Source organism: Arthroderma uncinatum (assembly GCF_011692745.1).
Source record: "Arthroderma uncinatum strain CBS 119779 chromosome Unknown scaffold4, whole genome shotgun sequence".
Lineage (NCBI taxonomy): Eukaryota > Fungi > Ascomycota > Eurotiomycetes > Onygenales > Arthrodermataceae > Arthroderma > Arthroderma uncinatum.
The window spans coordinates 538,989-566,937 of NW_022983866.1; the positions used below are offsets into that span (position 1 = coordinate 538,989).

At 49.5% G+C, this 27,949-nt stretch overlaps 8 protein-coding genes across 8 annotated transcripts; 4 read left to right on the forward strand and 4 right to left on the reverse strand.

Annotated features, from left to right (window-relative positions):
* Positions 1 to 556: 556 nt before the first annotated feature.
* Positions 557 to 7,501, reverse strand: GIQ15_05528 (myosin class II heavy chain; the record flags this gene model as incomplete). The annotated part of the gene is made up of 1 exon (XM_033552945.1): positions 557 to 7,501. The coding sequence occupies one exon, from the start codon at positions 7,499 to 7,501 to the stop codon at positions 557 to 559; it is 6,945 nt and encodes a 2,314-aa protein (XP_033404089.1).
* An 830-nt stretch (positions 7,502 to 8,331) lies between these two features.
* On the reverse strand, positions 8,332 to 9,415 carry GIQ15_05529 (beta-glucosidase 4; the record flags this gene model as incomplete). The annotated part of the gene is made up of 4 exons (XM_033552946.1): positions 8,332 to 8,573; positions 8,624 to 8,784; positions 8,841 to 9,098; positions 9,156 to 9,415. 4 exons carry the CDS (start codon positions 9,413 to 9,415, stop codon positions 8,332 to 8,334), a joined length of 921 nt encoding a protein of 306 aa, XP_033404090.1.
* Positions 9,416 to 9,965: 550 nt separating this feature from the next.
* Positions 9,966 to 10,799, reverse strand: GIQ15_05530 (uncharacterized protein; the record flags this gene model as incomplete). The annotated part of the gene is made up of 3 exons (XM_033552947.1): positions 9,966 to 10,160; positions 10,224 to 10,631; positions 10,686 to 10,799. The coding sequence occupies 3 exons, from the start codon at positions 10,797 to 10,799 to the stop codon at positions 9,966 to 9,968; spliced, it is 717 nt and encodes a 238-aa protein (XP_033404091.1).
* A 495-nt stretch (positions 10,800 to 11,294) lies between these two features.
* On the forward strand, positions 11,295 to 12,146 carry GIQ15_05531 (suppressor/enhancer of lin-12 protein 9; the record flags this gene model as incomplete). The annotated part of the gene is made up of 4 exons (XM_033552948.1): positions 11,295 to 11,492; positions 11,605 to 11,812; positions 11,878 to 12,065; positions 12,129 to 12,146. The coding sequence occupies 4 exons, from the start codon at positions 11,295 to 11,297 to the stop codon at positions 12,144 to 12,146; spliced, it is 612 nt and encodes a 203-aa protein (XP_033404092.1).
* A 1,726-nt stretch (positions 12,147 to 13,872) lies between these two features.
* GIQ15_05532 (uncharacterized protein) lies at positions 13,873 to 14,686 on the forward strand (the record flags this gene model as incomplete). Its single annotated transcript, XM_033552949.1, has 2 exons — positions 13,873 to 14,028; positions 14,189 to 14,686. 2 exons carry the CDS (start codon positions 13,873 to 13,875, stop codon positions 14,684 to 14,686), a joined length of 654 nt encoding a protein of 217 aa, XP_033404093.1.
* A 142-nt stretch (positions 14,687 to 14,828) lies between these two features.
* GIQ15_05533 (uncharacterized protein) lies at positions 14,829 to 15,735 on the reverse strand (the record flags this gene model as incomplete). The annotated part of the gene is made up of 8 exons (XM_033552950.1): positions 14,829 to 14,951; positions 15,013 to 15,032; positions 15,088 to 15,190; positions 15,243 to 15,258; positions 15,310 to 15,449; positions 15,498 to 15,532; positions 15,600 to 15,627; positions 15,694 to 15,735. The coding sequence occupies 8 exons, from the start codon at positions 15,733 to 15,735 to the stop codon at positions 14,829 to 14,831; spliced, it is 507 nt and encodes a 168-aa protein (XP_033404094.1).
* Positions 15,736 to 16,285: 550 nt separating this feature from the next.
* GIQ15_05534 (endopolyphosphatase) lies at positions 16,286 to 18,252 on the forward strand (the record flags this gene model as incomplete). Its single annotated transcript, XM_033552951.1, has 2 exons — positions 16,286 to 16,457; positions 16,517 to 18,252. The coding sequence occupies 2 exons, from the start codon at positions 16,286 to 16,288 to the stop codon at positions 18,250 to 18,252; spliced, it is 1,908 nt and encodes a 635-aa protein (XP_033404095.1).
* A 925-nt stretch (positions 18,253 to 19,177) lies between these two features.
* GIQ15_05535 (uncharacterized protein) lies at positions 19,178 to 19,999 on the forward strand (the record flags this gene model as incomplete). Its single annotated transcript, XM_033552952.1, has 3 exons — positions 19,178 to 19,207; positions 19,281 to 19,317; positions 19,386 to 19,999. 3 exons carry the CDS (start codon positions 19,178 to 19,180, stop codon positions 19,997 to 19,999), a joined length of 681 nt encoding a protein of 226 aa, XP_033404096.1.
* Positions 20,000 to 27,949: the final 7,950 nt, after the last annotated feature.

The following is a 27,949-nucleotide window of genomic DNA, read 5'->3' on the forward strand; positions in this document are numbered from 1 at the left end:
TCAAATGACTATACCGATTCACCCTGCCGCGTGGTATGAATAAGAATAGGAGACTAATGTAGATCTTTGAGAGAGTATATTTAAAGTGCCTAGAATAAGGCTAGGAGAATAAAGCCTATATCCAAAAGGCGGGAACTTGGTCTGAGAGATTAGCTTAAATATAAAGTCGAGAGGAGACAACGTAACGGGAGTGGACGGAGGTACTAAGAACCGATGACGTAGGAAAAAAGTATTATATAGAAGGGGAAGCTGAAGGATAGACGTGAATAATTATACAGAAGGAAGAAGGAAAAACAAGGAAAAGGAGTCGGTATCACAAATTCTAAGAAGAGAGCCGTAAAACAAAGATTAAATATATAAGGAAATAATAAGGGGCGAGAAGAAGGGTGAAAGATCGTAATCGCTATGCAAAAAAAATCCAATCCAAGAAGTGTACTATATTGTAGATAGTGGGGAAAGGGAGAAGTAAGAAGTCAAGCAACGGGGTCTTTGGAAACCAGGCAAAAGTATATAATGAGAAATAAAAGTAAGGTTTGGTATATGGTTCATCTGGCTCTTAAATCTCCGGACCAAACGGGCCTTCGATAGGGCGAATACCAGGTTCCCGTCCTAGTAGGCCGCCAATGACGCTATCGTTATCGTTGTCGTCTGCCGGACCACCCGCGCCGTAATGCATCGTTTCAGCATCATGGTCGTAGCTAGAGGTTCGCAGGAGTGGCGGCGTCGTGGGGGCCATGATGTTGTCTAGTTGGCGGCTAGAGAGTCTGTGTATGCCTGCATTCTGTCCTCTCAGGGGGCGACTTTCAGAATAAGTTCGCCTTCCAATCGGCGCAGGCGGCACAACAGGGGTGTCACGTGTATTGGAGCTTGGGGGCGTCATCAGCCCGGAGAGAAAGCCCTGAGATGCTGACATTGGCTTGGACGGTTTGGACGGGGTGAGCTGGTCGCCGCCGCTGCTGCCGCTACTGGACGTTGCGGTGGATGCGGCGGGAGGGTTGTTGTTCCCCTTGCGCCAATTACCCCAGGCTGCGGCCGCAGCCAACGGTAAGGTACGGGGAGAAGATGCCAGACTAGTGAGGGAGGCTAAGCTGGGAAATTGCTGGTTACCCCCTGACATAGCCCTCTCCTTTTCTTGTTGCTGCATTTGCAAATTTGCCCGTAGACGGATGGCAGCGTCTCGAACGGAGTGTTGGTCGAAAGAGGGCTGTGAGAGGGCTCGGATGAGATCCCGGAGGTCGTCGACGCGAACGCTGAGCAATTCACGTAACCAGTTGATTTCGGTTTCCTTCTCCTTGATCTTCATGGGCGCATCCTTATCCATGGTCGAGAGTTCATGCTCAAGTTCTTCAATGCGTCCCTCACGCTGTTGCAACTGATCTTGCAAGACCATGATGGATTCGCGCAAGGCCTGTGGTGAGATTCTGTCTGGGACTTCCGAGCCCTGAGCATAAGTCATAGATGGCGCGGTTGTTTGTGTTGGTGGTTGGGGTACTACCACCGGAGCAGCTTTGGCACTTTGCGCTGCCTCTGCTGCAGCGCGGGCGGCAGATTTGGCAATCTCGAGCTTTTCCTCGATATGGGCGACCTTCTCCTGGAGATGCTCGATCTTTTCGTCTCGTAGCGCAACCACTTCCATGTAATGGGCCTCATCTCGTTGCCTATCTTCGGAAGTATTGTGCATAGCACGAGCGTGTCTTTCACGGAGATCATTCAAGGTTCGTTCGTGGAGGCGGCGCTGGTCTTGAATAGCCGACTCCTTGGACTCGGAGGCATCGTGGAGAGCTGCCAGTTTGGAATCTCTAGCTTCGGCAAGTAGGAGTTCATATCTCGCCTTGGCCGTCTCGGAGTCCATCCTGGCATTATCTAGCTGACTCTGCACATTAGATATTTGAGCTTCGAGCTCAGTGCGAACAAAGTTAACTTGGTGGTTTGCCGCATTGAGATCTGCCTCTAGCAGTACCCTGACACGCTCAGCTTCGAAGTGGCTGTTTTCTACGGCCTCCTTGGCTTCGCGTTCAAATCGAGCAGCTCTGGTCTGGTGATCGTGGCTTTCCTGTCGAACGTTCATCAACAGTTCCTCGAGCTTGTCATTTTCGTTCTGAGATTGGTCTAAGATATATCTTAATTTCGTGGCTTCCATCTCTTTTTGTTCAAGATCGTTAATGTGAAGTTCCAACTTCTGTCGCTGTTTAGATTCGCGAGTAAAGTCGGCCATGAGGGTGTTGTATTTGATGTTGGCCTCGACTTCCTTCTTCCTCCACAGAGCCTGCTCTTGGGCAATATCCTTGGTAAGAGTCGTCACATCACCTTGTAACCTCTCGAACCTCTCTCGAAGTTTCTCCTTGACATCGGCGCCTTCTTCGGTCTGAATCTTGAGGATTTCAAGGGTGCGACGGAGATCTTTGTTTTCGGCCTCAGCCTTCTCCTTATCGGCACGTGCTTGATCAGCGCTCACTCTGTATTCGTCCAAAGTGCCTTGAAGGTCGATATTCTTGTCAGACAGCTCTGAAAGGGTCAGGCGCATGATATCTTGTTGTTCCTTGAGGTCCCTGGAGTGTTGTTGACTCTGTTCCATTTGAGGAAGATGTTGGCTCTTGAGCAACTCCAAGGCCTCCTCGGCAGCCAGTCTTGCCTCTCGCTCGGTTGCAGCCTCCTTCTCAGCAAGTTCCATCTGTCTCTGAGCTATTGCTAAAGAATCCTGAGCAGCTCTTCGTGCATTGTACTCCTGGTCAGCGCGTTCATCCGCTAGACGCAGCATGCTTTGCAGGCCGTCGACTTGCAGTTTGAGCTTCTCCATCTCTGGAGCCAAGTCAGGCTTGTCATCGGTGCTCTGCATCGCTAGGAGAGCTGGATGCTCCGAGATGCTCCGGGAGATCATATCCCGAATATCATCCGACTGACTTTGTTGTTGCGATACCGAAGCAATGGCAGTTTTTATCGCGGCGAGCGTAAATGTGATCTCAGACAAGTCGACATTTGGCGCAACTTCTTGCTGAACAGGCTGATGATGAGCGGCCAGGGCGTCTGTAACAATGCTCTTGATCTTCTCAGCCAGCTTGTCACGTTTGTTCCAAGGCGATCGCGACCTGTGACCACCTTCTTCCTCATCATCTTCATCATCAGCATCGCTGTGTTCCACTCTTGCTGAGAGAGACTTGTGTGGCTGCGGTAGGTTCTGAGTACCCATCAGCGTAATGGACTGTTGAATACCGCTCAAGATTCTTTCTACAGGAGCCAGATGCTCGCCGATAGATGTTTGAACAATGTCTTTAACATGGGTTTCGAAGAAGGGAGCTCTCTGTCGGAGCTCTTCATCTTCGCCAGAGGAAATAGCGTCATCCCAGTCACTGATATGATCTTGAGGTTGAGTGTTCAGTTGACGGATAGGGGATTGGGCATCCAATGCTGGGCTGCGCTGTGCCAAAAGAGCTGATGGTGGTAGCATATGGTCGATTGTCTCCTTCTGAACGAACTCTGGTTGCCATGGCTCGGCTCGCAAGCTAGGGCTAGGGGCATTGCTGCGAGAAGCATAGCTTGGTGCGAGTTGAGGAACTGCATCGTTGAGGTTATCATGGAAGACAGGCTGTGGGGGAGGAGTGCCTAGCCTTTCAACGCCGACGTTAGAATCGCCGTCATTGAGCTGTTTCATGACAGCATCAATCTCTTCCTCATCAGACGAGTTGGGATTTTCTGCAGGAGGTTGCTCTGCCTGACCAGTGGCCTTGAGACCAGCCGTAAGGGCACTCTTCTTTTCTGTGGGTTCGGGGGAAACAGACACGGCGTATCGTGAGGCGTAGAGACCTTGTTTCTTTGGTGGTGGAGATACTGGAGTCTGCACGGGCGACACAACGGGCGATATCGATCTCACTGGTGGCTCACTGGGTACAAATTCGAATGGTTTGGCAGTGGGTTTCAAGACCGATGATTTGTGCTCGATAGTTACTTCCTCGACGGTGCTCTCTTGATCATCCTGATCGCCATCCTCGACAATGGTATCTTGTTCTTCCTGATCAACTGAGCCATCTTCCTCGACCGCAGCTTCAGGGCCCTGAGCTGGCTCTGATTCCACCTTCTCACGGTCATGGATAACTCCGTCATCTCCCAGGACAGAAGGATGAGCATTACTAAAGTCAGCTGCGTCTTGTGAGTTCTTGAACTCGAACGGCTTGGCAACAGTGGTGTTATCCTCACGAATTTCACCTTCCTCTAGTTCCTCTGATTCTTCAGGGGCCGACAATATGGTCTCGATAATCTTGTCTTCCGTCCTCTTGCGATTCTCAGCTATCTCAGTTGGGACATCACTATCTTCAACCACGGCAGCCGTACGCTTGGAATCAGCTGCAGCAGGTGACATAGCAAACATAAGCTCTTGCGCATCACTGTGTTCGCCACCTTGGCTCTCGACGCGGCGGACACGCTTTTCTCGGCCCTGAGCACCAAATCTACCTGAAGCATCACCTTCCATCTGGTCGTTGCTGGGCTCGTTGTTCTCATTCTCTCCTGGCCGCACAATCGGGATGGCTTTAGAAGCCTTAGCCGGTGGTATGATGGCCGATGGATCGAAGTTATCAAATATCTTAGTCCGGGTGCTAGATGGTGATGGTTTCTGAGTAGTTGGAAGATTGAAGCTTGCACCTGGGCTGAAGACAGGCGCAGCGACGTTGAAAGTGGCGGAGGAGAATTTGAAGTTGCTTGGTGTTGAGACTGGTTGTTGGGGTTTCGGTACCGGAGCGAATGCTGGAGCTGCAACGTTGAAACCGCTGGAGTGTGCGCTGTGGGAAATACTTTGAGGTACGCTTGGGGGAAGAGCAGGGCGAGGATCGAAGCCGCCGAAGCTTGGTTGGAAGTTGTTGTTGGGCATGAAAGAGAAGTTATTTGAGGAGAAGGATGCGATTGATGGGTCGAATGCCTTTGCAGCAACATTGAGCTTCGAGATGGAAGATGTGGATTTGTGGCCTGGGATGAATGCAGAGCCGGTGCTGTGTTTCGCCTCGTGGTTGTTACCTTGGTGGTAATCGTTGGCAGGGGAGCGAGAGTCTTTGATACTGGGGTTCGTCTCGAGATCAGAAGCTTCATCATGACGAGCTCCTTTATGGGCCTGCTCTTCGTCGAAGATATGTTGCTGGAGGCGATTCGATTGATTTATGGACTCAGACTGGAAGAAAGAGTGTTGACCCATTGGCTGTTCGCCTGGCGCAGCCCATCGGGAATTCATCAAATCATCCTCTACCCTCTGCCCATTATCGACTCCATGGTTCTCAAGTTGGTATTCTCTTTCAACGCCCTTCTGCAGAGTCTCGCTTACATTGTGTCGATGGCCGCGTGGAGTTGGATGAGCGATTTCAGGCCCAGAGTTATTCGATTGGATGGTATCATCATCGGCTTCCATGTCCATATTAGACTCATCCAAAGGCAAAGGCTGCTGTTGCATGGGATTTTCGAATTCATTTGCCCGTCCCAGCGGAGTGCCGACTGTGTAAGGGTTGTTGAAGTGTGAGTGTCCCATCATACTCGCCATACCGGGGAATTGTTTTGATTCATCAGCTAGCGGAGAAACAGAATGCAGCAATGAGCCAAGGTTTGGCATATTGCCCATGTTTGAAGGTGTCATGCCACCAGGCCGTATGCCATAGAGATTCTGTGGGCTGTGGGTGCCATGTGTCGGAGGAGTAGGCTGGAAAGGCAGGAAGGGGTAGCTTGCTTCATTCCCATATCCGGTTTGAAACTGCTGGAAGGGAGAGTCTGTATGGAACCCAAAGGGCGATGATGGCGAGTTCATGGAACTTATATTCGATGTCGCCTTTGTGGACTGGTTGAATGCTGGCGAGAATGGATTTTGCATCATGCTCAGGTGATTGCTGCCCGCAGAGGAGGTAGGGATAGGCGGAGATATGGTATGGCCTGGATGTATTGGCAGCTGGGAGGAGTTGCGGCTCATGGCGCCAGGGGTTGGCGACATGATCGGGTTCGGTTCAGGGTCGCCTAAACTGACACCCAGCGCACGAAGTTTCTCCTCTTTCAAGAAATCGACATACTCTTCCCAAACTGACTGATCCGGGAAGCTAACGGTGTACTTGCTTTGCTCGAATTCCCGTCGTGATTCGGCTGGGTCTGGATGGGTTTGGCGGTTTTGCAGGTCGACAGCGACAGGCTCGCCTCTGCCGGTTCCTCGAACATCGTATCCTTCATCTTCCCATTTGTCGAGTATCTGCTCCATGTCCGCAGGCGTCAGAAGCTTTACCCCCCCGTTTTCCGATCCACGGGTGTCTACAAGGGGGAGTGCGATCACGCATTGCTTGCCTCGCCATGGGATCTTCTTCTTCGGTCTTACAAAGGCAGCTGCTGTGCGGATGGTTTGTTTCGATGCACCGCCTTGAGGTTGATCCAGGGCATCTTCTACCGGAGTCGGTGGGAGTGGAAGAGGCTTGTCTGTAGGTGAGACGTATGTATATTGCTGTGGTGGTGGGCGCACTTCGGGGATGGTCAATGGCTCAAGGTTCGACATGGTCACTGAACCACTTTCCTCGTCCTGGGATTCGGACTGGGACTGCTGTGACTGGGACTGGGACTGAGACTCGGGTTCAGGTTCGTGACCAAAGTCCCAAAAGTCAGACTGTTTCAGCGTAGCCGTGCTCGCTTTGGGAGCGTGGTTCGCCTTCAGGTGCGCAGGGCGGGATTTCCAGCTATACTCTGGCTTCTTTCCCTTGAATAGCTTTGAAGAGGTCGGCGTTTTCAGGAGGTCTTCCTTGTCGTCGAGATCAAGCCAGCCTTCAGACTCTTCTGCTCGCTGTTGATATGCGGTGAGGAACGAGCCAACGTCACTCTCCCCGGAGTCGTCACTCAGCCAGTTCGTGCGTTCCGAGCGAGGCTTCCCCGTCAGATACTGATTGATCCAATCCTGAGTGAAATCCTTGATCGACTTCCCCCGGTTCCTGCTCACGCTCTCCGTCTGCAGGTCCCGTTCGAATAGGGTGGAGGTTAGTTCAGGAAAGGGCACAGCACCGACTTCGCTCCCTGTCTCTAGCCGTTCCTGTTCCTGGCCAGTCGTCCGTATGGAGAACGGGGACGTCTCCAGCTCAGATTCGAAATCGCCCTGTCTGCTCCTCAGCTGCCAGGACAACCTCCTTGAGCTGGGCGTAGCGTACGGCGACCCCCAGGCGGCGGTGTAGTAGGCACTGGTATCTGTCCGTTTATTGTCAGGCGAGAAAGTCGACGACTGCGCGTCCGAGGTTCCGCGATAGCCTGATGGAACGGCAAGGGATGCAAACGCCGACGGCACGGTTTGGTGCTGCTGGGGCGACGATGTGCCTGCCGCGATGCTCGAGACAGCACCTGGTGTCACGGAACGGCGCAGCGTCAGGGTATGTTCCTGATTCTCACTCTCCTCCTCTTGATGGTGGGATGGTTGAAGGATGATGGGATTGGAAGAATTGACTGCGAGAGTTGAGCCTGCAATCGACGCACACGTGTTAGCTGTACTTCTTATGCCAATCACGGCCATCTGTACGATTGTGACTCCGTATCACCCGGAATATCAATGTATATACACACATATATATGTATATCTGGTAGACACTCACCTTCCGTCTTGTCTGATGCAGCAAGCAGGAGCTCGCCGCGTTTGATATCCCCCTGAATCTTGACGCATAGAACTCAACGGCCTTTTTCCGCCGTTGGTAGAGACTCTCTTGTCGATATCTCGTCTATATGACCGTACGCGGTATCTCACGCTGAGATCGCTATAAACCAAACCAGACCGTCCGTCCGTCGAGCAATGCGAAGAATCCCGTAATAAACAACACGTCGGGCAGGGAAAAGTAAACAGTCGAGTTAGAGAAACCTAGGTTGGGCCAGAGAACGAACCATGGCTCAGAACCGCTGGAAGAGTTTCGGATAGCCTTTTCCCCTCGGGAGTCTCGGTTTCAGCGGCGAACGACGGAGGGAGAGGACGGTGAGGGCGGTCCTGGGGGAGATCGGGCGATGTCGAGCGAGCGGATGGGAGATGGATGGCGTGTCGTGGAGTTGATATCGGGCGACCAGGGGGAAAAAGGCCAAAAATTATTTTTACCCGTGGTCGTGGAGAGCAAAAGCGACGCTAGGAGGAACGTCACCTTAGGTAAGACGCCAAAGAAGAAAAAAAGGGGGAACTATCGCGTCGAAGCCGCGTTCTCTTCACCAGCCACAGAACTTGGATCTACGCACTTGTGACAGTGTGACAAGACTGACAGCAATAAACAAGTCTATACGTTTAAAACCCAAAGATACAAGAATTCACGACGGTACAAAATCAATTACTATGCCCGCTACCTCAATGCTCAAAATCTACCACATCTACTTCTTCTGCTTGCAGGAAACTTCAAACTTGGGGGTGCGGTCGGCGTTGTACATGCCCCAGTGAGTCTCATCGGCGGCCTTGCCGTTATCACCGATGCTCTTGGGCTTCCATGGCTCGTCAAAGGCCTCGAAGTAGAAGACATCACCTCCAAGGCCGAGCATGGCACAGATGGCGTTGTCGTGGAATGCTTGGGCGTTCTTGGTTCCGGCTTTGGCAACTCCGTAGTCGGTTCCCTTGTCTGTACAGAGCATTAGTAGTTATAATATAAAGATCCAGGAGTGGACGTACCGGTGGGCCAGCCAGTCTCGCCAGTGGCAATCTGGATGTCCTTGGCGTTGGGGCCAGCGAGTTTCTGGATGTGCTTGGAGGCTTGGTACATATCATCGAGGAAGGTCTTGGGGGCCTCATCGATAGACTTGCCCTGCCAGAAAGCAAAGGCGTTGATCAAGCTAGGAGGTGTTAGCATGTCCATTTCCAGCGTAAGAAGAAAAGAGCTCCAACGTACAAGTATTTGACGCCACCGGTGATGAGGGCATCAGCGGTGCCATCGGCGTATTTGTTCCAGCTGTCAGCAGTTCCGACCTTGACCTTGGGGAAAAGTTTCTGGACCTCCTGGATCTTGGTCAGGAGCTCTGGGCCGGTGAAGTTGCCACGGTAGAGGGACTCGGAGCCGACGGTGATGGCAGTGATGACATCCTCGTTGCCGGGGACGGCCTTCAAGAGGGCCTTCTTGTCTGCCTCGAAGGACTCTGGGACATCGGGCCTGCAGAAAGATAGTTAGCACTGAATTAGAAACGTCCAGCAGTGAGAGTGGGCATACCAGATTCCGAGAACGAGCTTGAAGCTCTTCTTCTTGGCGGCTGGGACGATGTAGAGGGTGTTATCACAGTCGGCAGCAGCGTATGTTCGAACAATGTTGGTGTGGGCGGAGAGGACGTCGAAATCCTTCTCGAAGTCGGCCTGCTTCTTGCAGGTTCCGTCAGCGTTCTTGACGCCCAGGGCGAATCCGAGCTTTCCGGCAGCAGCAGAGACCGCAATGGGCCCAGCCGCCAGAGCGAGGGTAAGAACCGAGAAACGCATGGTTGTATACGGCGAAGTTGATGGTGTATGAAGGAGATAACTGGGTAGAGACTGTTTCGACGGAAGTTGGAGGTGAGAGGAGAGAAAGAGAAAAAGAGGGTGAAGGAAAGCCGAAGGAGAGACTTTTAAACGACCGGATGGCGTGGAACCTGGATCTGATGGAGAGAAGGAGAGCGAGTTCTTTGGTTAACGGCGAGAAGTTCGACAGGCTCGACCCAGAAGAAGGAGAAGATGTCGGCTTAGTCATGAAACACGCCGGCCCAGGAAGCCTGTTAGCGCTCCCTTTGCCCCTGAGCCACCCGGAGTTTTGTCCATCGTTTATTTATATCTATAGCCATTTTATTGATATTCATGCTGAATAGGAGAATGGAGACGCTGGTCTGGATAGGGGTGCGCGTCGGTCACTGGCAGGTAGCCTGATCCGCACTGTCGTACGTGTGCATCTGAATCAAATGACGTTGAAGGGATGCCCATCGGGTAGATGGCCTGGGAAAACCTGCAGGCCGCCGTCTCCACGTACGCTGTGCTATGGACGATGGACGGTTCCAGGCTATGACGGGCGGACGTGCCGTTTTGCTTCCTCTGGATCTAGCCGCTTGCCGGTCTTGTCGAAAAACTTGGAGCTGATGCGCAGCCACATCTCCTTGTCGTACTTCTCCGCCAGCTTGTTGAGCAGGATGACCTCCTCCAGGCTCAGCGACTCGTCCGTATAATATATTACTTTCTTAGAGCCTTCTTTACTCGGCTGTCGATGTCGAGATGTTAGACAGGGCCTACTCTATGAGTACTGAAAGTATAGGGATCGTACCTTATCCTTCGAAGGCTCTGTGAACGCAACCTTCTGCTTGTTCTTCTCCTTCTTGTTGTCTGCTTTACTTTCTTCCTTATCTGGCTTTGCTTCCTTAGGTGGCTCCGGCGGCTTAATGATACGCCAGCGCTCCTTTAGGTCACTGACAGGCCACTTCATAGTCTCAGCTATCGTCTTCCAGCTCACGTTGTCCTGTTTCAGCTTCGATAGCTGTTCGTCCTCCTTATCAGTCCAGTTCTTAATCTCGCTAGAGGCACCGGGTTCGTTCTTCTGCTGGCTCGCCTCTGGTGGCCGGATAGGGGGTGGAGGAGCCGGTGTGCTGTTCGCTTTTGGCGGCCCCTTGGTGACCTGTGCCATCGCCGCCTGCAGTTCAGCCAGTCTCTTATTCTCGGCTTTCAACTGTTCCCGCTGTGTCTTGCATGTTAGCAATAGCTACTACTTGGCTCGAGCTATGTGATTCACCTTCCTGGCCACTATAGCCCTCTCCGCCTTGAGCATCTTGCTGCTTTTGAAGACATCTGCGAACGACACCTTGATATCCTGTCCTGGGACGTTGCGGAAGTCTGGACGCGGCATTTCTTCCTCTACTGGGCCTGCTGATGTTAGTAGATTGATGCTATGCTGAGTAGAGAAAACGAGGTAGAGATGGCGAGCAGCTTGGTTGTTTTATAGAAGGAAAGTCCCTTGGATAGAGGTGACCTCCGCGACAGTCACTCTGCCCAGAGGAAGACAGCCTGATCAAAGAACTAGACAAATAACCATGGTAAAGAGCTTGATATATACTCCGTACTGTAGAACACATATCATCGGCGTAGTTCTCGAGCTTGTATCTTCGTCGTCTGCAGCTCGTACTGAAGAAATGTAAATGTATGTGATGGGTGGTCCGTGCGCCTTAACACGCTAAAAAGAGAAACCGCTTTCTCAAGGCCAAGTTGCATACATCCAGACAGACAAGAACAATTGCGACGAATCTCCTTTGAAAACAACCTCTCTGCCATCCTTCACAGGCGGATTATATCTCGTTCCTCCCTGTTCTCTTCTCAGTCCTTCCTTTACTCCCTGCACGGCGCCATGAGGTTCAGCTTTTCCTCCCTGGCAGTGTCTGCCCTGCTCTGTATAGGGGCAGCAACAGCACACAACATTCCGCTGAAAGCGCACTCGAGGGAATGTTTCTTTGAAACCCTACACAGCGGCGATACTATGATTATTGGCTTCCAAACTGGTGATACCGAGTTTGGTGGAAGCGGGAACCTCGACATTAATTTCTGGGTATGCCTTTTGACCATTCGCATGAACCCCGGTTATCTTCACAGAAACTTGAGATGAAGATAACAAGGCGAACGGGCTATGATTAATTTGCTAACTATTTCGCGAAATATAGGTCGATGACCCAACTGGCCATAGACTTTATAGCAAGAGCTCAGTATCCGCCGACGACTTCAGTTTCACTGCCAACCGAGATGGAAAGCACATCTACTGCTTTGGAAACGAGGCCTGGTCATCGAACAGCAAGGAGGTTTCCTTCAACATCCACGGAACCGTATACGTACCTGCAGACGGACAGCCCGCTGACCCGCTAGAGGCTGAAGGTTAGCATCCCCATATTGCAATGTCCTGGGTAGACAGACGGTATATCTGACTTACCTGTCTATAGTACGAAAGCTCTCCGAGGAACTCAGCCAGGTCAAAGACGAGCAGTCGTACATTATCATCCGTGAACGTACCCACCGAAATACCGCAGAGAGCACCAACGCGAGAGTAAAGTGGTGGAGTCTCTTCCAGCTGTTCGTGCTCATCGCGAACGGTATCTTCCAGGTTTGGTGGCTGAAGCGGTTCTTCGAGGTAAGCTACATCTCTTTTATACCGTCATTGCTACAGAATACTGATGTTTGTCTGAAATTACAGGTTAAGAGAGTCGTTTAAATTCCTTCTTCGCTTGCAGATATACTTGGCCTTTATCACTGTATTATGATATGAGCAACGGGAGCATATGAAGAGAGATGAGGATAGCCATTGGGCCCCATCGGCCGGCCGATTGGACAGTTATCAAACCATTCGACATATTTTAATATTTTCCTCTTCCAAGGGCTGTTCTCTCGCCTTCTGTGAGATATGTCCGCTAAAATTTTGATGGCTTTCTTTTAGCTTAAATGTCTTGCTTGATGATATGGTATATGGGGTTGCCTTGTCGCTCGGGGCATTCCGTATATCACTCTATTCGATCCATGGCATCATCTTTCATTACGTGATGATATCTACGCTTTTTTTGAACTGTGTTTCCTCCGCATATAACGGCCAATTAATATACAGTGATGGACTTTCTTCTGTCTATGTGTCTACGTATCTTCGCTGTTTAGTTACTATCGCAGTCCGCAGCTCCATGCTTAAACATTATTTACGTACCCAGCTTGTGATGACTAAGATCGGAAACGGCTTTATGATATTCCGGTGGGAGTCACGTGTATATAAAACTCCGAAAGAGGAAAGCCTATCACCTCTCGCTCTGCTTGCTTCTCTCCTTCAGGCTCTATGGCCGTGGTGAGTCCTGGCTGAAATGAACATCTGAAGAAGTAGTTGGAGTGATGTCAATCGCCTTTGTTTAGTTGCCAGAGAATCTGCACGAATTCTACATCATCCAGACCTTCAATCTTTATTGTGCAATGCAGAGCTCGCATCATAGCTCTCAGGTACTGTGCAAGCCGAAAGCTATCTACTTAAGCTTGCTGCACTGTGTGATTCATTGAACCACCTAGCTCCTGCATTTGCCGCTGCTTCGACTATAACAGGAGTTTATAACCACTGGGCCTGGCGGGTGGTGGAAAGCAGCCTCGCTTGATTATGGTATTTCATAACGCGGTGGCATACCACCAAGGGGTGCATACCCGACCTTACTCCATCACAGTACAAGGTTTCAGCTTGTGCGGCGAGACTTGTTTAGCATTCGGGACGAACGCCTCCACTTCTCGGGGGCTGGATGAAGCTTTAAATGAAAGGCATTCTGAATGTGCTACTCACAACCTTTTCTCTAGAAGGTTTCCCTGATTGAACGAAAGCTGAAAATAAGGTATTGCGGAGCCATAAATGTCTCAACTTCTTGCTTAATGCTAGGAATGAGGCTTGACGGCTGACTCTATCACATCAGCTCCTCCAAACACAGCCTATCGATTTATAACTATCTACGGTGATCAAAGTTTCCACGCCTGCTGGCTTGACATGCCTTCCTCTCAATTTCCCTTTCGCTTTGCGGCCTTTGAAAGGATGTTGAGTGTTTGAATACGGACGGCCCTTTTGATAGCGATGGTGATACGAAAGTATACTCCCGCATCGCATGTCGTAAGGGACGATCGAAATGGGAGAATTCATCTTGATTGGATTTGTCAATTCATACTAACGTATCTGGTAATTGGTGTGTCTGAATGTTTTTGATTGGATGCAACGAGATCGTCGTACTGCATGAATTCTTCAGCCTAAAAATGAGGACTTGGCATGCATATTAGCCCAGTTGAGAGTACGTATCAAGGCAAATATCAGACGTCCTTCCTAGAAAGCATGGAGTTGTACGGGGTACAGGTCTTTTTTTCTTCGTCGTCCTGATGATTCTATGACTTCCATTTGATCGCTGCCGAAAGTGAGCGTGTGGTTCATCACCATGGAAAACGACAGCGCGCCCGCCGCTAGAACAGCAGCAGCCATCCAGCGATTCTACGAAGAGCGCAATGCAGATGATCTCCTACAGTTTTGCTGGCGGAACCAGGATTGTGACCGATGTCTTGGTGCGGCTAATTTTTGCAGCTGGTGCCCGTTCGTATGTATCTGGGGTTTCCTACCATCCAGTTCTAGCATTATTTCCCCTTGCGAACTATATGAAGATACACATATACCCCGCATTCGACTAGATAGGGTGTGTCTACAAGGGTATATATATACCTTACTACATGCCCGACTGACCCAGTCCCTTGACATAGTCATCAACCTGCGTCGCCAATGCATCACCTTTCCCTCTCCTAGCGCCCTTGACGAGCGAAAAGATCTGCCCTCTCGGCCCCAAGGAGAGGTGGGAGATACGCACCCGCCCTTTCGGATGCAGGGTGAGCACTGCTTCGTTCTTGACCAGCCTTGTCTCGGTGATGAGTACCATCGCGCTAGTTTTGATCGGATACGCAGCTTATCAAATGTGGGTTGCGAAGAAGAGGGCTGAGGAGGAGCGGCAGGAACAAGAGAGAGAGGAGCAGAATGGTCATCAGTATGGGAATGGCCCATACGGGAGCGTAGGAGGGTATGGTGGTGCACAGTACGGGGAAGGAGGAGGATTTGGCGAAGGAATAGGCGGAATGGTGGTGCCTGGGGTTATGGGGGCTGTTGGTGGTGGTATTTCGAACTGGATGGGCCAAGGGCAGGGGCAAACAGGTCCAGAGACGATCTATGAGGAGGACGAAGCAGACGAGAACTCGCCCTTGCTATGACGCGTCACTCTACCTTGTCAGTTGTACGATGATTTCGGTCTGGTATATAAATGTTGGTTTTATATCTCGAAGATTAAGTCGGATGCAGTAACTGAATGTTATTATGTCGATGACTTGTAAGGTCTTTGAGTCAGCTAGCTATCTACGCCTTGCAGACCTGGCTGACCTTGTAGTCAACTGTAGGCTGCTTGCCCTTCTCATAGATGAAGCGGCCAGCAGCCACAAAGATGCCGTTCTCTAGAGCCGCATGATCGGAGTCTCCGCTCTGAAACATGTAAGTGCGTGTGACATGCATGATGGAAGAGACCATGGAAGAGTAAACGAACCTCGAGCTTGACAGTGATGACTTGAAGGAGGGAGTTAGCGAGGTGTGCCCCAAAGGATCGAAGGAGCAGTCATACATATATCTCCGAACGGTATCGTTTTTGACTCCGACTGGCCCGACAAGATGGCGCTGATATCAGGAGTCAGGTCGACGACCCCAGTGTAGTGAATGTACACATGCTATGCCATGAGTTTAGAGTATGCATCGTATAGACAGTTTAGGGATGCTCACGGCTCCTGTCTCGGTCCTTGAACGCCTTGTCAGCAAGCTCTTCCACTAATATCGCGAGTAGACATACTTCACTACCGCATGCGCGTCGAGTCTCAGACGCTTGCCATCCGGATCGGTGCGGATATAATCATTGCCAGTGCCGGTGAACTCGCCGTTGAAGGCTGGTGAGAAGCCAGGCTCGCTCTTGACGGTGCCGCTGGTCATGGGCTACTCGCTTCAGCATCGTGTCATTCAGCGTAGAGGCATAAGACGCACCACGACGACGAAGCTGCAGTTCTTCGCAGTGCTTCCTATTAGCCGGGGGTTCATTAGTATCCTACACCACCTTTGATGAATAGACTTGAAGCTAATGCATACCAACGTTCACACCTGGGTCAATACTGACCTGCGCGAGGAAGAGGCAGACATAGGTCAGATCTGGCTACGGGACATTGATATCTTGGGAAAATACCTGCATGGTGAATGCCGGCTTCAGCGTAGGGAAGTCCGCCATACTGCGAGACGGTCGATGAGGAGTTGTTAGTACCAAAATTGAGATGTGATAGAGATCAACCCCGCCATGTCTCTATGTTGCTAATGTTGCTAAGTTACTCTGCATAAACGCATCATCCTGTATGGCTGACATGGATGACGGATGCTATATCTCGATGTTATACAGCTGAGCGTGTCCACCGGATCTGCCAGCCCACGGCGGTTCTGAGGCTGCTATTTGTTCGCTCCCGGTGCGATCAGTCATCTGTCACTCAGCCTGAGCTAGCAAGAAAGCCTTGTCCTATCTTTTGCTTTCTTCGCTCTCTTTGCTTATTCTTCTTATTCTTCTTCTTCTTCTTTGGCCAAACGGGAGCCAGGCCGTTGCTTAGCTAAGCCGTACGTCACCTGCGGAACATCCTTGCATGACTTTTTTGACTGAACAAGCTGTATCACATCCCCCAGACACATTTCTCCGATACGCAGATATATATATTGGCCCGTGGTGGGATGTCGGGACGGCGCTGATGGCTAGAGAGATACGCTGCCTCGACTCTGTCTGATCAATCGGCACCATGGCGTCGTATATGCTGCGCTCCTTGCTTCTCCTGGCCGCCGCTGGCGCGTACGCTGGGGCCTTGGGCCAGGATCAAGCACAAGTTCCCCTCGGTGTGCCTGTCGATGATACAGATGATGTCAGTGGAGAAGGACATACTGGTCTGCATGGCCGCTTCTTACATATAACAGGTAACCTTTCTTTTGTTTTGTTCTTCGTCATGATGAGCTCGGTGCTGATATAGATACAGATATCCATGCGGATCTACTCTACAAAGCCCACGCGAAGATAGACAGCGACTGTCACCGTGGCCATGGCAAAGCAGGCTTCTACGGAGCCCCTGGAACCTCGTGCGACACCCCGCGAAGCCTCCTCGACACCACCTTCGACTGGATTCGCGAAAACCTACGAGACAAGGTCGACTTCGTCGTCTGGACCGGCGACGCAGCTCGTCACGATAAAGACCGACGCCGGCCACGCTCTGAGAAGGAGATCGTTGACACGAATCAGATCTGCTTCGACAAATTTGTGGACGCTTTCCGAAAACCAAAGGATAAGCTTGGCAACCGTCTCAAGGTCCCCATTATACCGACCTTTGGAAATAACGATATTATGCCTCACAACATCATGGAAAAGGGACCAAACAGGTGGACGAGAATCTTCGGGGAGATGTGGGATGCCGTCATTCCAGAGGAACAGAGACATTCGTTCGCAGAAGGAGGTTGGTTCTACGTCGAGGTCGTCCCCGGAAAGCTGGCGGTCGTCAGCTTGAATACGATGTACTTCTACAGAGCCAACAGTGCGGTGGACGGATGCAATTCAAAGTATGAACCCGGGTACGAACATATGGAATGGCTCAGGACGCATCTGCAGCTACTTCGCAGCAGAGGCATGAAGGCAATTCTCATCGGACACGTTCCACCCGCCAAGAACAAGAAAAAGAAGAACTGGTCCGGCTCGTGTTGGCAGAAATATGCCCTGTGGATGAGACAGTACCGGGACGTGGTGGTGGGGAGTTTCTACGGACACATGAATATCGACCATTTCATGATTCAGGATTTCGACGATATCAGATATATAACGAAGGATCTACCGGCATGGAAGTCAGGGGAGGTGGAGGCGCCTAGGGATATCTCATCGACGTCGGCGAGTGGCTATCTGCGAAAGTTGAAGAAGCAATGGTCGAAGCTCCCGATGCCGCCGTGGGCGGACGAGGACGCCATCGACAAGCTGGAGCACACCGCTGGGTACAAAAAGGACTTGAGGAAGTATTACGCCGAAGTAGGCGGTCCATGGGCTGAGCGATATGCTGTGTCGATGGTATCCCCGAGCGTGGTACCGAATTACTTCCCAACTCTACGACTGGTGGAGTACAACGTCTCTGGCCTAGGAGATGTAAAGAGATGGCCAGAGCAAGTCACCTTATATCCCGCCCAAGACACCACACTCGATGAACATGAAGATGAAGATGACGATGAAGAGGAAATTCCATACGACGACGCCAGCACGTCGCCGTTCGATATATTCCGAAAACGCAAACATAGAAAACAAAAGAAGAAATACCCTAAATTTACTGTCCCCAAGCCTCCATCCCGAACAGCGCCGCCGGGACCGGCATATTCCAATCAACCATTCACCCTCCTCGCATACCAACAATACTTTGCAAACTTAACCGAACTTAACCAACCCTATGACGACGAGGTCTCGGGCCGTACGGACGTCAATGCCGGCAAAATCAAGACACCGAAGAACTTCTATGAAGTAGAGTACGATACGCGAACAGATCCGTATTACCAGTTACCTGATCTGACTGTACACAGCTACCTTGAGCTTGCTAGACGAATAGCTAGCGAAGAGGAAGTCCCAGTCCACGATGATCAGCTTTCCGTTGATGAAGACCCATCAACTCTCGGGCGGAAGATATCCCTCTGGACCCTTTTCCTTCGAAGAGCGTTCGTGGGATACTACAGTGACGAAGAGCTTTGAGTAAAAGGCTCAAAGAAACATTTTTTAGACTCGGAATTTATAGATAACCTACTTTTCTTGGATACACCTACTTTATTGTTCCATGCGCGACGCCTTTGTTCTTGGGAATATTCCGCCTTTTTGATTTCTTTTGTACTCTGAGATTGTTGGTTTATCCCTTCACGCTACCTGTGCGGTGGTACTATACCCCTTTTTACTCTTTGAACCCCCTATTTTTGGATTTGGAGTGGTCTTCTTTTTAGATATTTGTGATTTTTCGGCTATATACCGTGCTAGAGGTGAAACTCCACCCTAGACGTACATGTGCTAGCATTTAGCGGAGACAATACATAAAATGATTTATCTTTTTGCCGTTCCACCCACTCGCCCCTATGTCTATCTTGTCAAGCTCGTCTAACGCGGTGTCGAATCGCGCCTGCAACCCCGCAGATGGTATCGGAAATGAGGAGAGGCCATAGCCAGCAATTGAGTACGTCTGATTCTCCCAGTTTTCTTGGTGGCTGAACTTGCCTAATGTGTGCCTGTACTAGGTCAATCATGGAGCATGGCCCGTCCAGACGGATTATATTATCGACGGACTCAATGTCTATACCGGTACCAATGCCTGATGTGGCAATGGCCAGCTTAATGGTGTCCGCCTTGAGCCTTCTGTCCTATCTATGGAACTACCGTGCGTTGATTTGAAGGTATATCCCGGTGAGTAGATGTCCTTTCAACAGTAATAGGTATATAAGAAATCAAGGGGGCCGACCTCTAGGAAAGATAGCATACACCAATATTTGCCTATTATCTACCACTGCATTCTGACGATTTCTATTGCAACAACAGCGTTCAGTCATTCTGCTCCTAGTTCTTGCTTCTTCTAGCTCAAGTTGCTTCTCCCTAATCAGTTATAGAGACACTAGCTATATCATTGTGCCTCCAGATGGCTTCATCTGAAAGCAATTCAAACCAGGTAAGGGGCCAGCTCTGGGATGATCAACTCATCTAAAATCTCCCCCCTTTGAATTGAGACTAACAACGAGAAGACACCGTCCTCCAATTCACAATCCCAGGGAGGTCGAGGTATGTAGTCCCTGAGTACCTTATATATCGACCTGAAAATTCCAAATTGCTAAGACCCAAAAAATTAGCCGGAGCAAAATGGAGCGACGAAGAAGAAACATGGCTTGTCATAAATAGCATGAGAGATGTGACTATTGCCTGGCTCACTGAGAACTTCCCAGGCCGAACTAGGGGTAAAAATGGCATTTCTGGCCATCTGAACGACATGCGCCTACGCAGCCACTTGTCGCGCAAATGGCGTAACAAGACCTGGGAAGATGAGCCAGCCTATACCATGCGTGAAGATGTAGAGATCATGCAATGGCATGTCGGAGGTCGCCGCCATGTTGATACAGAGATATTTGTGCCCAACCAGCGTGCGGGAGGGAGTGTAATCGCTAGAGCGGATTACCTCTGTCAAGACGAGGAACTGGTGCGCAGGGTTAAGGAGGCGGAAGAGGCAGCGCAGGCAGCACTGGAGGCGAGGGACGAAGCTAGCTATAATGTTGAGCATCCCACCGACGATGATCCAGCCGATCACGATGCGCTGGGAGAAGCTACTAGGATTCTCCATAGAGAGGAAGATGAAAATATGGTCACGATCTGTGAAGCGATATCTCGCTCACTTGCGGCGAGAGGGGAGCACCACGAGGACGAGGGTCGGGATGTTGACAAGGAGGACAGTGAAGACAATGATAGTTAATGATGAAGGTGACAACGAAGGTGACGAGGATGATTCCTGAGGCTCAGTATATTTGCAAACCCCCTATTCTTGAGTGGCAGCACGGAACCCTAGTAGCACATTGAATATTTCACCTAGTTAACCAGTCTTTCCTGCACTTTTCGTAGACTAAACCTGAGGTTTACTATGTTTCGTCTTTCTATCCGTTTTGTTAAAAATGGCCTGTCAACCTTTCAGGGCCTTCATAGGTATGCATATATGGGAAAGAGTTTGTTATAACATGCCTGCTAGGGTTATGGAACAGCCGTATGAACGGTATAGACGTATGTTTTTGACCAGAGGCCCGCGAACGACGCTTACTTTCTAGTTCAACTCAGTGGCTGCACAAAGCTGCGACCAAGGAATGCAGGATGGCTCCTCATATCTTCTACCAACCGCACCCTTAGGGCACCAAGGAGGATGGTGCTATAATCTTGGTGGTTCGTAGCTCCCGCCTCCTGGACCTCATGGTCGCGTAGTGCCTTGTAGGCAGTCCACACCGAAGGAATGTAAAGCCTTGGGCTTAGCCATGGATAGGGTACATGGAACTGTACATGCTGGGTGGGTGACCTTTCAATTCACGAGAAGCCCTTGAATATATCGTGTAAGAGTCCTGCATCGGAAGCTGCTGAACTATACATGCGGGTCTGCTGCTTCGTTCAGAAAGGGCATGACGGCAATGCCACACCATTTCTAGGTGACATAAACCTCGGTAATGAGCTTCACACTTTGAGAAACGAGTTTGCCAGCCTTAGAGAATATTTGACCGTTTAGGCCTGGTGGCAGGACTGGTGACTGTAGTAGCCCCTGAGTGGTCAATAACGATGGTGGTTAAGTATTAGCCATCCGCCTAAAGTCCCTGCTTCCGTGTGCTTTGCGGCCGTATTGTCAAGTGAACGTGGCCACATTATGAATGATCCTCCATGCACTGTTTAATATTGCGTTTGGTCTAATGCTTTTGAGTTTAGACAGTATCTTCCTACCCCTAACGTGATGTAAGGAGTTCGGTAAGGACTAGGGTAGTCTGAGGGGGGGCCGAATCATTAAAAGGAGATATAAAGCACGTAATAAGCCATACGTCACCAGCCCTAGTTCCTTTGAGGTAGTCTAAGTATCCGGGAGGATATCCATTGTAGGATATCCTCCCTACAAGAGGCAGAGTCCCATTGCTCTTTTATGTTTTTGATAACATCATGTAAAACTCCGGGGTGCTTTAGTGCTATTGCCTGGTCTCTTGACCGCGATTACCAGTTTCCTACTGTAGGTAGTACTGGGTATAACCCAAGTAGAAAACCATCGGATGATTATCATTGGTTGCTAGTTGTTCAACGCAAAGGAACAAGCCAGGCTCGTTTCCATGTGTTTGTGAATTCATACCCGTCGTAACGTTGGAGTCGGCCGGGTGTAGGAGGAACCGAAGGCAACTGGATGTTAGAAGTGGTATTCAACAGAGCTCCCATATTAGCCAATTGCATCGCCAGTGAAACCTAAGGATACCGATGCCAATGATCCAGCTTCGTGTTGCGTTTATTTTAGCTTGCTTGTGAGTGTGGTGGATTTGATGATTTCGTTGAAGAAATAATCTAGATCGTTACTCGAATCCGAATTCAATTATCAAGGGCAGACCCGGGTCTTTGATAGTTATTTGTAAGGGCTTAGCCTCTCTCATAGTACTGTCAATCATTCATCCTCCTGCGTTAGCAGAGACAGTTCCTCTTTGAAAGATAAGGGACTGGATACGCCACATGTCCCCCCGCCTTATCTCCCTCTCAGCCATAAGGATGCTCCATATAAGGACGCTCCTGAGTCTTCGCAACTGACTGGGGGAGATCGGATTAGTGTTCGTAGTTGACATATGGCAATCTGCTACGTAGGGCTGTGAAAGCACACGCAACGAGATGTCACAATCGCTGTCTAACAGGACGCATTCTTCAGGTCAATTCCTAGAAATCGAGCAAGGCTTTTAAAAGTTGGAAGGTCAGGTTCTGCACCGCCATGTTGGGTATCCTTTGCGCGACTATCAACGTCTGCCAGATTACCTCGTTATCTGTGGTTTCGGCCCCTTTTGCCTTTTCAGCCGTCGCTCTCTCAGTCGCGAGCACAAAGTTGGATACGTCGTGATAATGATCGCCTATCGTCACTGGTATTCTACCTGGAGGCAGCCTCGGTAGGCAAACAAATTGCAGAGACGTCTTAGCACAACTGATGTGCCATTGTGCACAGCGTAATTTCCCGAAAATTTGAGTAGATGCTTGCTGTAATGTCTATCTCATAACTCGAAGTTCACATTCGTTAATCCTTCATTTAATAACTTCCCCACATCAGATTCGTCGTTATGCGATGGAAGGCAATGTTCAAAGATTGACTTGACTGATGTTTTCCATGTCGGCCACGAGTAATCCATTACTGGAGATGTTAACTCCACTGCAAAAGAGCATTGAGGGAAAGTGGGATTTAGTATCGCAATAGATAAGAGCAGCTAATAATTTGTGGTAGCAGCCGCTTTTGAGCTCTCCATCAATGCCAAATATGAGACTTGGTTGAGATGCAGTTTGGTTGGTATCCAATTGAATTCTGTCAGGTACGTCATCGCAAGATACGGGATGCCGATATATATCGGTAGCACCGTCTCTGTGAAAGACGTGTGAGATGTGCGTCTTTCTTTTTTATCCCATTTTTTCTCATAGACCTTTGGTGCTTTCGAGAGAGTGTAATAAAACCGTCACTGGTTGACCATTTTTTGGTGGACCCTCACCATGGTGCCAGATTTTATATACTAGCACCGGCAAATATGTCGTCCCAAAGGCTGGACCAGAGCAACGTTATCGACAAACGACCGATCACTACTATCGACATCGGACATATGCATGGCTGGGCGAAAAGTTTTTCTATGGCTGCATGTCGACGGCTTGCATGTTGGCGGTAAGAATGGATTGAGCCGAGGAATGGACATAGCATATATCACCGTCCTGATGACGGTGAGGTCATGGATGCACCTTTCTTTCAGGTTAATTAGGGCTAGGGTGTAATATCGGAATCTCGCGATGTTCACCACCAGCAATACTTAGTAGCAAACAGGAACATCAAAGAACAGGGCATGTGCCGATGTAAGGGATGAGTCCTACTCATCAACATATATTCCCCAAACGAGCACCCAGCATGTCCATTTCTCTTTCTCTTCTTCAGCGTTGTATTTTAGTTCATCGGTGCTCGTTTGGTCTTAGACTCCAAATGATATGACCGTCACACTGCCCAAACGTGAGCGGGTATATCTCTCCGCGTCCGTATTCAGTCATCTAACAGCGGTTGCTCTTCTAGCCACCAATATCGCCTGACATACTCACGTATGTTCTCTGCCGTTTCTGGTGCTTTATTAAATTGATGTCTTAGTTGGTAGTTTGTTAAAAATCCGTATCGGACCTTCCCCTCATACATATATTTCGATATTTGTCCTATTTCCGAGGCGAATTAAATAAAAGGTTGTTTTGAAAGTAGAGGCATATAAATCCACTAGGATGTATCCGTAGACCTGTCCTTATTCTTGCCTTGATCCCAACAACCGACCGAGTTTGGTGGGAGTAGCGCGTTACCGGACGGTATGGTGGGAAATGGTGTTCCCAGCGCCATAACGTTAACTAGTTACTTGTGGCGCCTGCCGGTCGAGTTTGACCGTTATGATGACCCGGCCCAATATTTTCTGTACCTGGTTTTATTCCACAAAGCGATCCAAGGTGCGTTGTCCGAAAAGAATCCACCTGTATTGGCGGATAAGCTGAGATCCTCAGGCTCCGGGGATTGAGCGGCTTCCTCGGCAATAATAGCGGTAGGGCGGAGTGACGATAGAGAGTTATTGGGTTAGGCAAATCAATCGATTGCTCGGGTAGGGAAGGGCTTTCGGTATATAATATTGCAGTTGATATAGTAAGGTCGTGTAAATGCTTTCTCCCCTTCTTGCTGCGATTCTACAAAGTGATCACAGGCTCATCGGCCGAGCTAACCCAGGCAATATAATAACGCCGCGACTCATTAAACATGACACGATGGACGGCTCAAGCTTGGGTATTTAGGAAGTGGGATCAAGTCAAAGAATATTGAACGATGTAGATGGACCCATATGTCTAGATATTTATGAGAATGCGAAGCCGCTTCAGGGTTGATTCGTTAACTAGCATCTTGGGCGTGATTAGAGCATATTGGAACGTGTATGTATAAGAATACGGGGATGCTATGTATAGCGGGAGGCATGAGGGAACTGCCTGGAGGAATGGAAAGGAAAGAGAAAAGGGAGGGGGAAGAAGAGGAATGGCGAGGGGTATATATGTTCAAATCCAGGGGTGAATCGTGGATAGAATCTTGCCTTGGCTATGGGCAGATTCACTATGCATGTATCCTTCACCACCTAAAATGAGTGAGACAAGCATGTAGGAAATAGTGAAGCAGTATTTTGTACTGCCCTTTGGGCCATGTGCATCAAAGAACTGCAGTGAAGATTCCTTTTTATTCGGGTATAATCAAGTGTCATATTTTCCTTCACCGCCAGTCGTAATAAGAATATTCATTGGGATTTCTTGTAGTTCGGAGCTCAAGGTATTCATCGCTCATATATTCATTCCTGTATGCTTAATGGCTTGTGTCACTAGTTTAGTTTTCTAATCAAGTTCAATCAAGGGTCAATGTCTATCTCTCTTCACTTATCCTGTACTTTCGATTCCTGCGGTTTCGGCTCCTTTGGTTTTGTATTTTTGGCCTTCGTCTCCTTCTGCTTCACTGGCCTGGGTATCGGGTGTGGATTGCCATTCCATTCTAATCTCCGGGGAGTCATGAACTGCTTCAGAACCTCGTCCGTCACAGCCTTTCTTCGCTCTTGAAATTCCTTGACGTAATCCTGCAGCAGAGTGATAGCCATCTTCTTTAACTCTCCAGTCAAAAGATCTCCCTTGCGATAATCCTCCGCTACCTTTTTAAGGTTTTCATCGTCATCGTCAAAGTAGGAAATATCTAGGGGTGCGTTAGCAAGTAAGTTTGCGGGGTCGGGAACAAACGGAGATCGGATACAGACATTGATATGAGACGTCTACATCCGGATTTCCACCGAGTTTCCGGTGCTCTTCCACGGTATCCCTGCCTCCGCTAAAGGCATGCTTGTTGATTTTATTCTATATCCATGTCAGACGGGTGGTTACAGCAATTATCCGATTATCAGTAAGACATACCTTAATTTGGTTGGGCGTATCGGACATGAAAATTGCAGAACTACAAGGGTAAGTAAGTTATGCTGTGCTACAGCGGATGGTTGCTTTTCATCTTACTTGGGATCACTCGCGCTCATTTTACCACCAGCTCCTTGTAGTGCAGTAAGGAACTGAGAGTGTATGAGAGCTGGCTTGGGCGATGGGAATCGCATTCTATGGGCATTCTCGCGCACGAGCCTGAAGTAAGGGTCTTGGTCGATGGCCATGGGAATTAAACATTGGATACTTGCCGTGGCTTTTGTTCGCTCCGTAGCTGGCTTTTCAGTCCAGATTTCGGGATATGAGGTTGCGAACGCAGCGGCACTATCATTCAGTCAATAGCCTATTCTCTTGCCCCTGGGGTAAAGAAAGTAACGTACCATTGCACCGCTGGGAACATTATGCGACCGATGTTGGTGCTATATTCTGTCAGTATATGAGATGATAACCACAAGAATAGTGTTATCAATATGGATAGAAGTGGCCGCGCTAACCTCTCATTAAACCCAAAAGCTCCTCTAACCTGGTTGAATGTCAGGAGTTTAGAGAATTCCCAAACATTGGTTAAGAACGGGCCCTTGATATATTCCAAATCGCTATAGATGAACGTCTTCTTCAAGTCGAAGCCGCATGCAATGATATCCTTCGCGTTTTGAAGGGCGAACTTGTACGTGTCCTCGAATGTGAGATTCTCTTTAAAGAGCGCCTTTTCGTCATCTTCTCCTTGTGTTAACATAGTCGTATAATAGGTTAATAACTAGGGGTATAATAGCTCACCAGTAAGCATAATGACTATTCAAACTTGATTAGTCAAATTCAATCAATTTGGAGGGTCTGTCACATCCAACATGAGGGATAGCCTACCTAATGGAACATCAAAAACGTCTTGCAACCATTTTGTAAAAGCGAACGGGATCGTATGTCCCAGATGTAGGGCATCGGTGGATGGTCCTCTGCCGGTATATAAGAAGAAGGGCTCGCCGTATTCATACTTGTCCAAAATCTTGTCAAAGTCCCTATGCGAGAAGAACAGGCCACGCCTTAACCAACGGTGGGGTTTGTGTCCTGTAAGACGCTCGAATCGCTGGAGGATATCGTCGTCTATCAGTTTGGTTGCCCATTTCCTATCCGGGATAGTTAGCACGAGGTCAAGGATGGTAGAAACAGGAACATGCGGCCTACTGTGAGATGGCAACATAATCGAAAGCTAGAGTGTTCCCCTGCGCATCCTTTGCGCCCTTGACATCCCAAGGATTAATGACTTGCTCAGTCGCGGCAGCTGATTCTGCTTCTTCGCGAACGGGGACCACGGTCTCCGCCTTGGGCGCATCCATCTTTCTGGTTCTCAAGCAGTAAATGTTTTTATTTCTTGGTGATTTCTGGCACAGCAGACCCTTTCGTAATCGTTAGAGCAAGAAAATAAGAGGCAGATCCGTGAAAGCGACGCAATTGCAGATATAAAAAAGCACAACCCTGCCCCTCGTACTTTTTCGACTCACCTTGAACAGTCAGAGGGGCATCTCGATATATGACTAAGCTGGGGATGTTTGCTCTATTTATTCTGGTTGCACTGTTTGCATCTACTTTTCTGCTGAGTAATAGGCCTTCGGTATTATATTAATCCTGTTCAATCATATCACGTGAGAATATCATGACATAAGCCATTACATAATCCGATCTTATTTAGGATCTTCCGAATCGGGTAATACCCGACGGCGATTTAGTTTCGTACTCCGGACTTCAAGGATATCAAAAAAAAAACCATCTCCATGCTCCCGACGCTGAGCCCCAAGGACCAAGGACGAACGGCGGTGGCCATGCGGAAGCCTGCGCGGAACCTAGCAACGATGAGGTGGCATTGGCAGGCCTTGGTAGTTAGGTGTCGCCATGAGCGGAGAGACAGCCTGTCGGGCCTTCTAGCGCGGACGACGGAGCGCCTGAGGGACTGACACGTCAAACAGCGGTGGACTCTGGACGCTGGACCCTTGGCTCCGACTGCATCAGCCTGCAGGACCAGCACATCCACCCAGTTGCGAAAAGACGGGACGTCTGGAGGAGCGCCGGGCCTGTGATAGAAGGGAGAAGCGAAGCCTTGATCTCGATGGGGCAGGGAGAACTCTCATATTTTCTTTTTCGCTACTGGCCGGCGCTGGATCCTGCTGGCTCTTTAAATATATTCCTCGCCCCCTGCATATACTTACGAAGTATTATCAACTCGGTATTTAACATCTCGCTCCCTCTGCCTCCATCCAGCTGCTGCTTCACCACCATGGGTTACTCCTGTGCGACGGCACTAGAGGCACAAAATTAAGCTGCGTCGAAATTATGGGGAGTAATTGATCGATCAATCAGCCATTGCAAGCTCCTTCAATTAAACCCGCTTGTCGGTCGTTTGTCGTCTGCCGCCTAGCATACGGGGTACTCTTTACCGACTCTTCGCTCAACCGTCACCGAAAAAAAAAATAAAAAAAATCCAAGTGATGGACAGGTTCAATGGCTGCCTTATTTCTTAACGCATGCATGAACTGACCATTTCCCATCCGCATCCCGTACTCCAGACCTCTCTCGCCTGGTCCCGTTTGCTGTCAGGTTACGACCGCTTCGCAAAACGTCTACAGCTCTAGCAACGGACGATAATGAATCGAATTGAGTCCAACACACGACCAGGATTTCATACTCCAGCCTCTTCAGCGACGTTTAC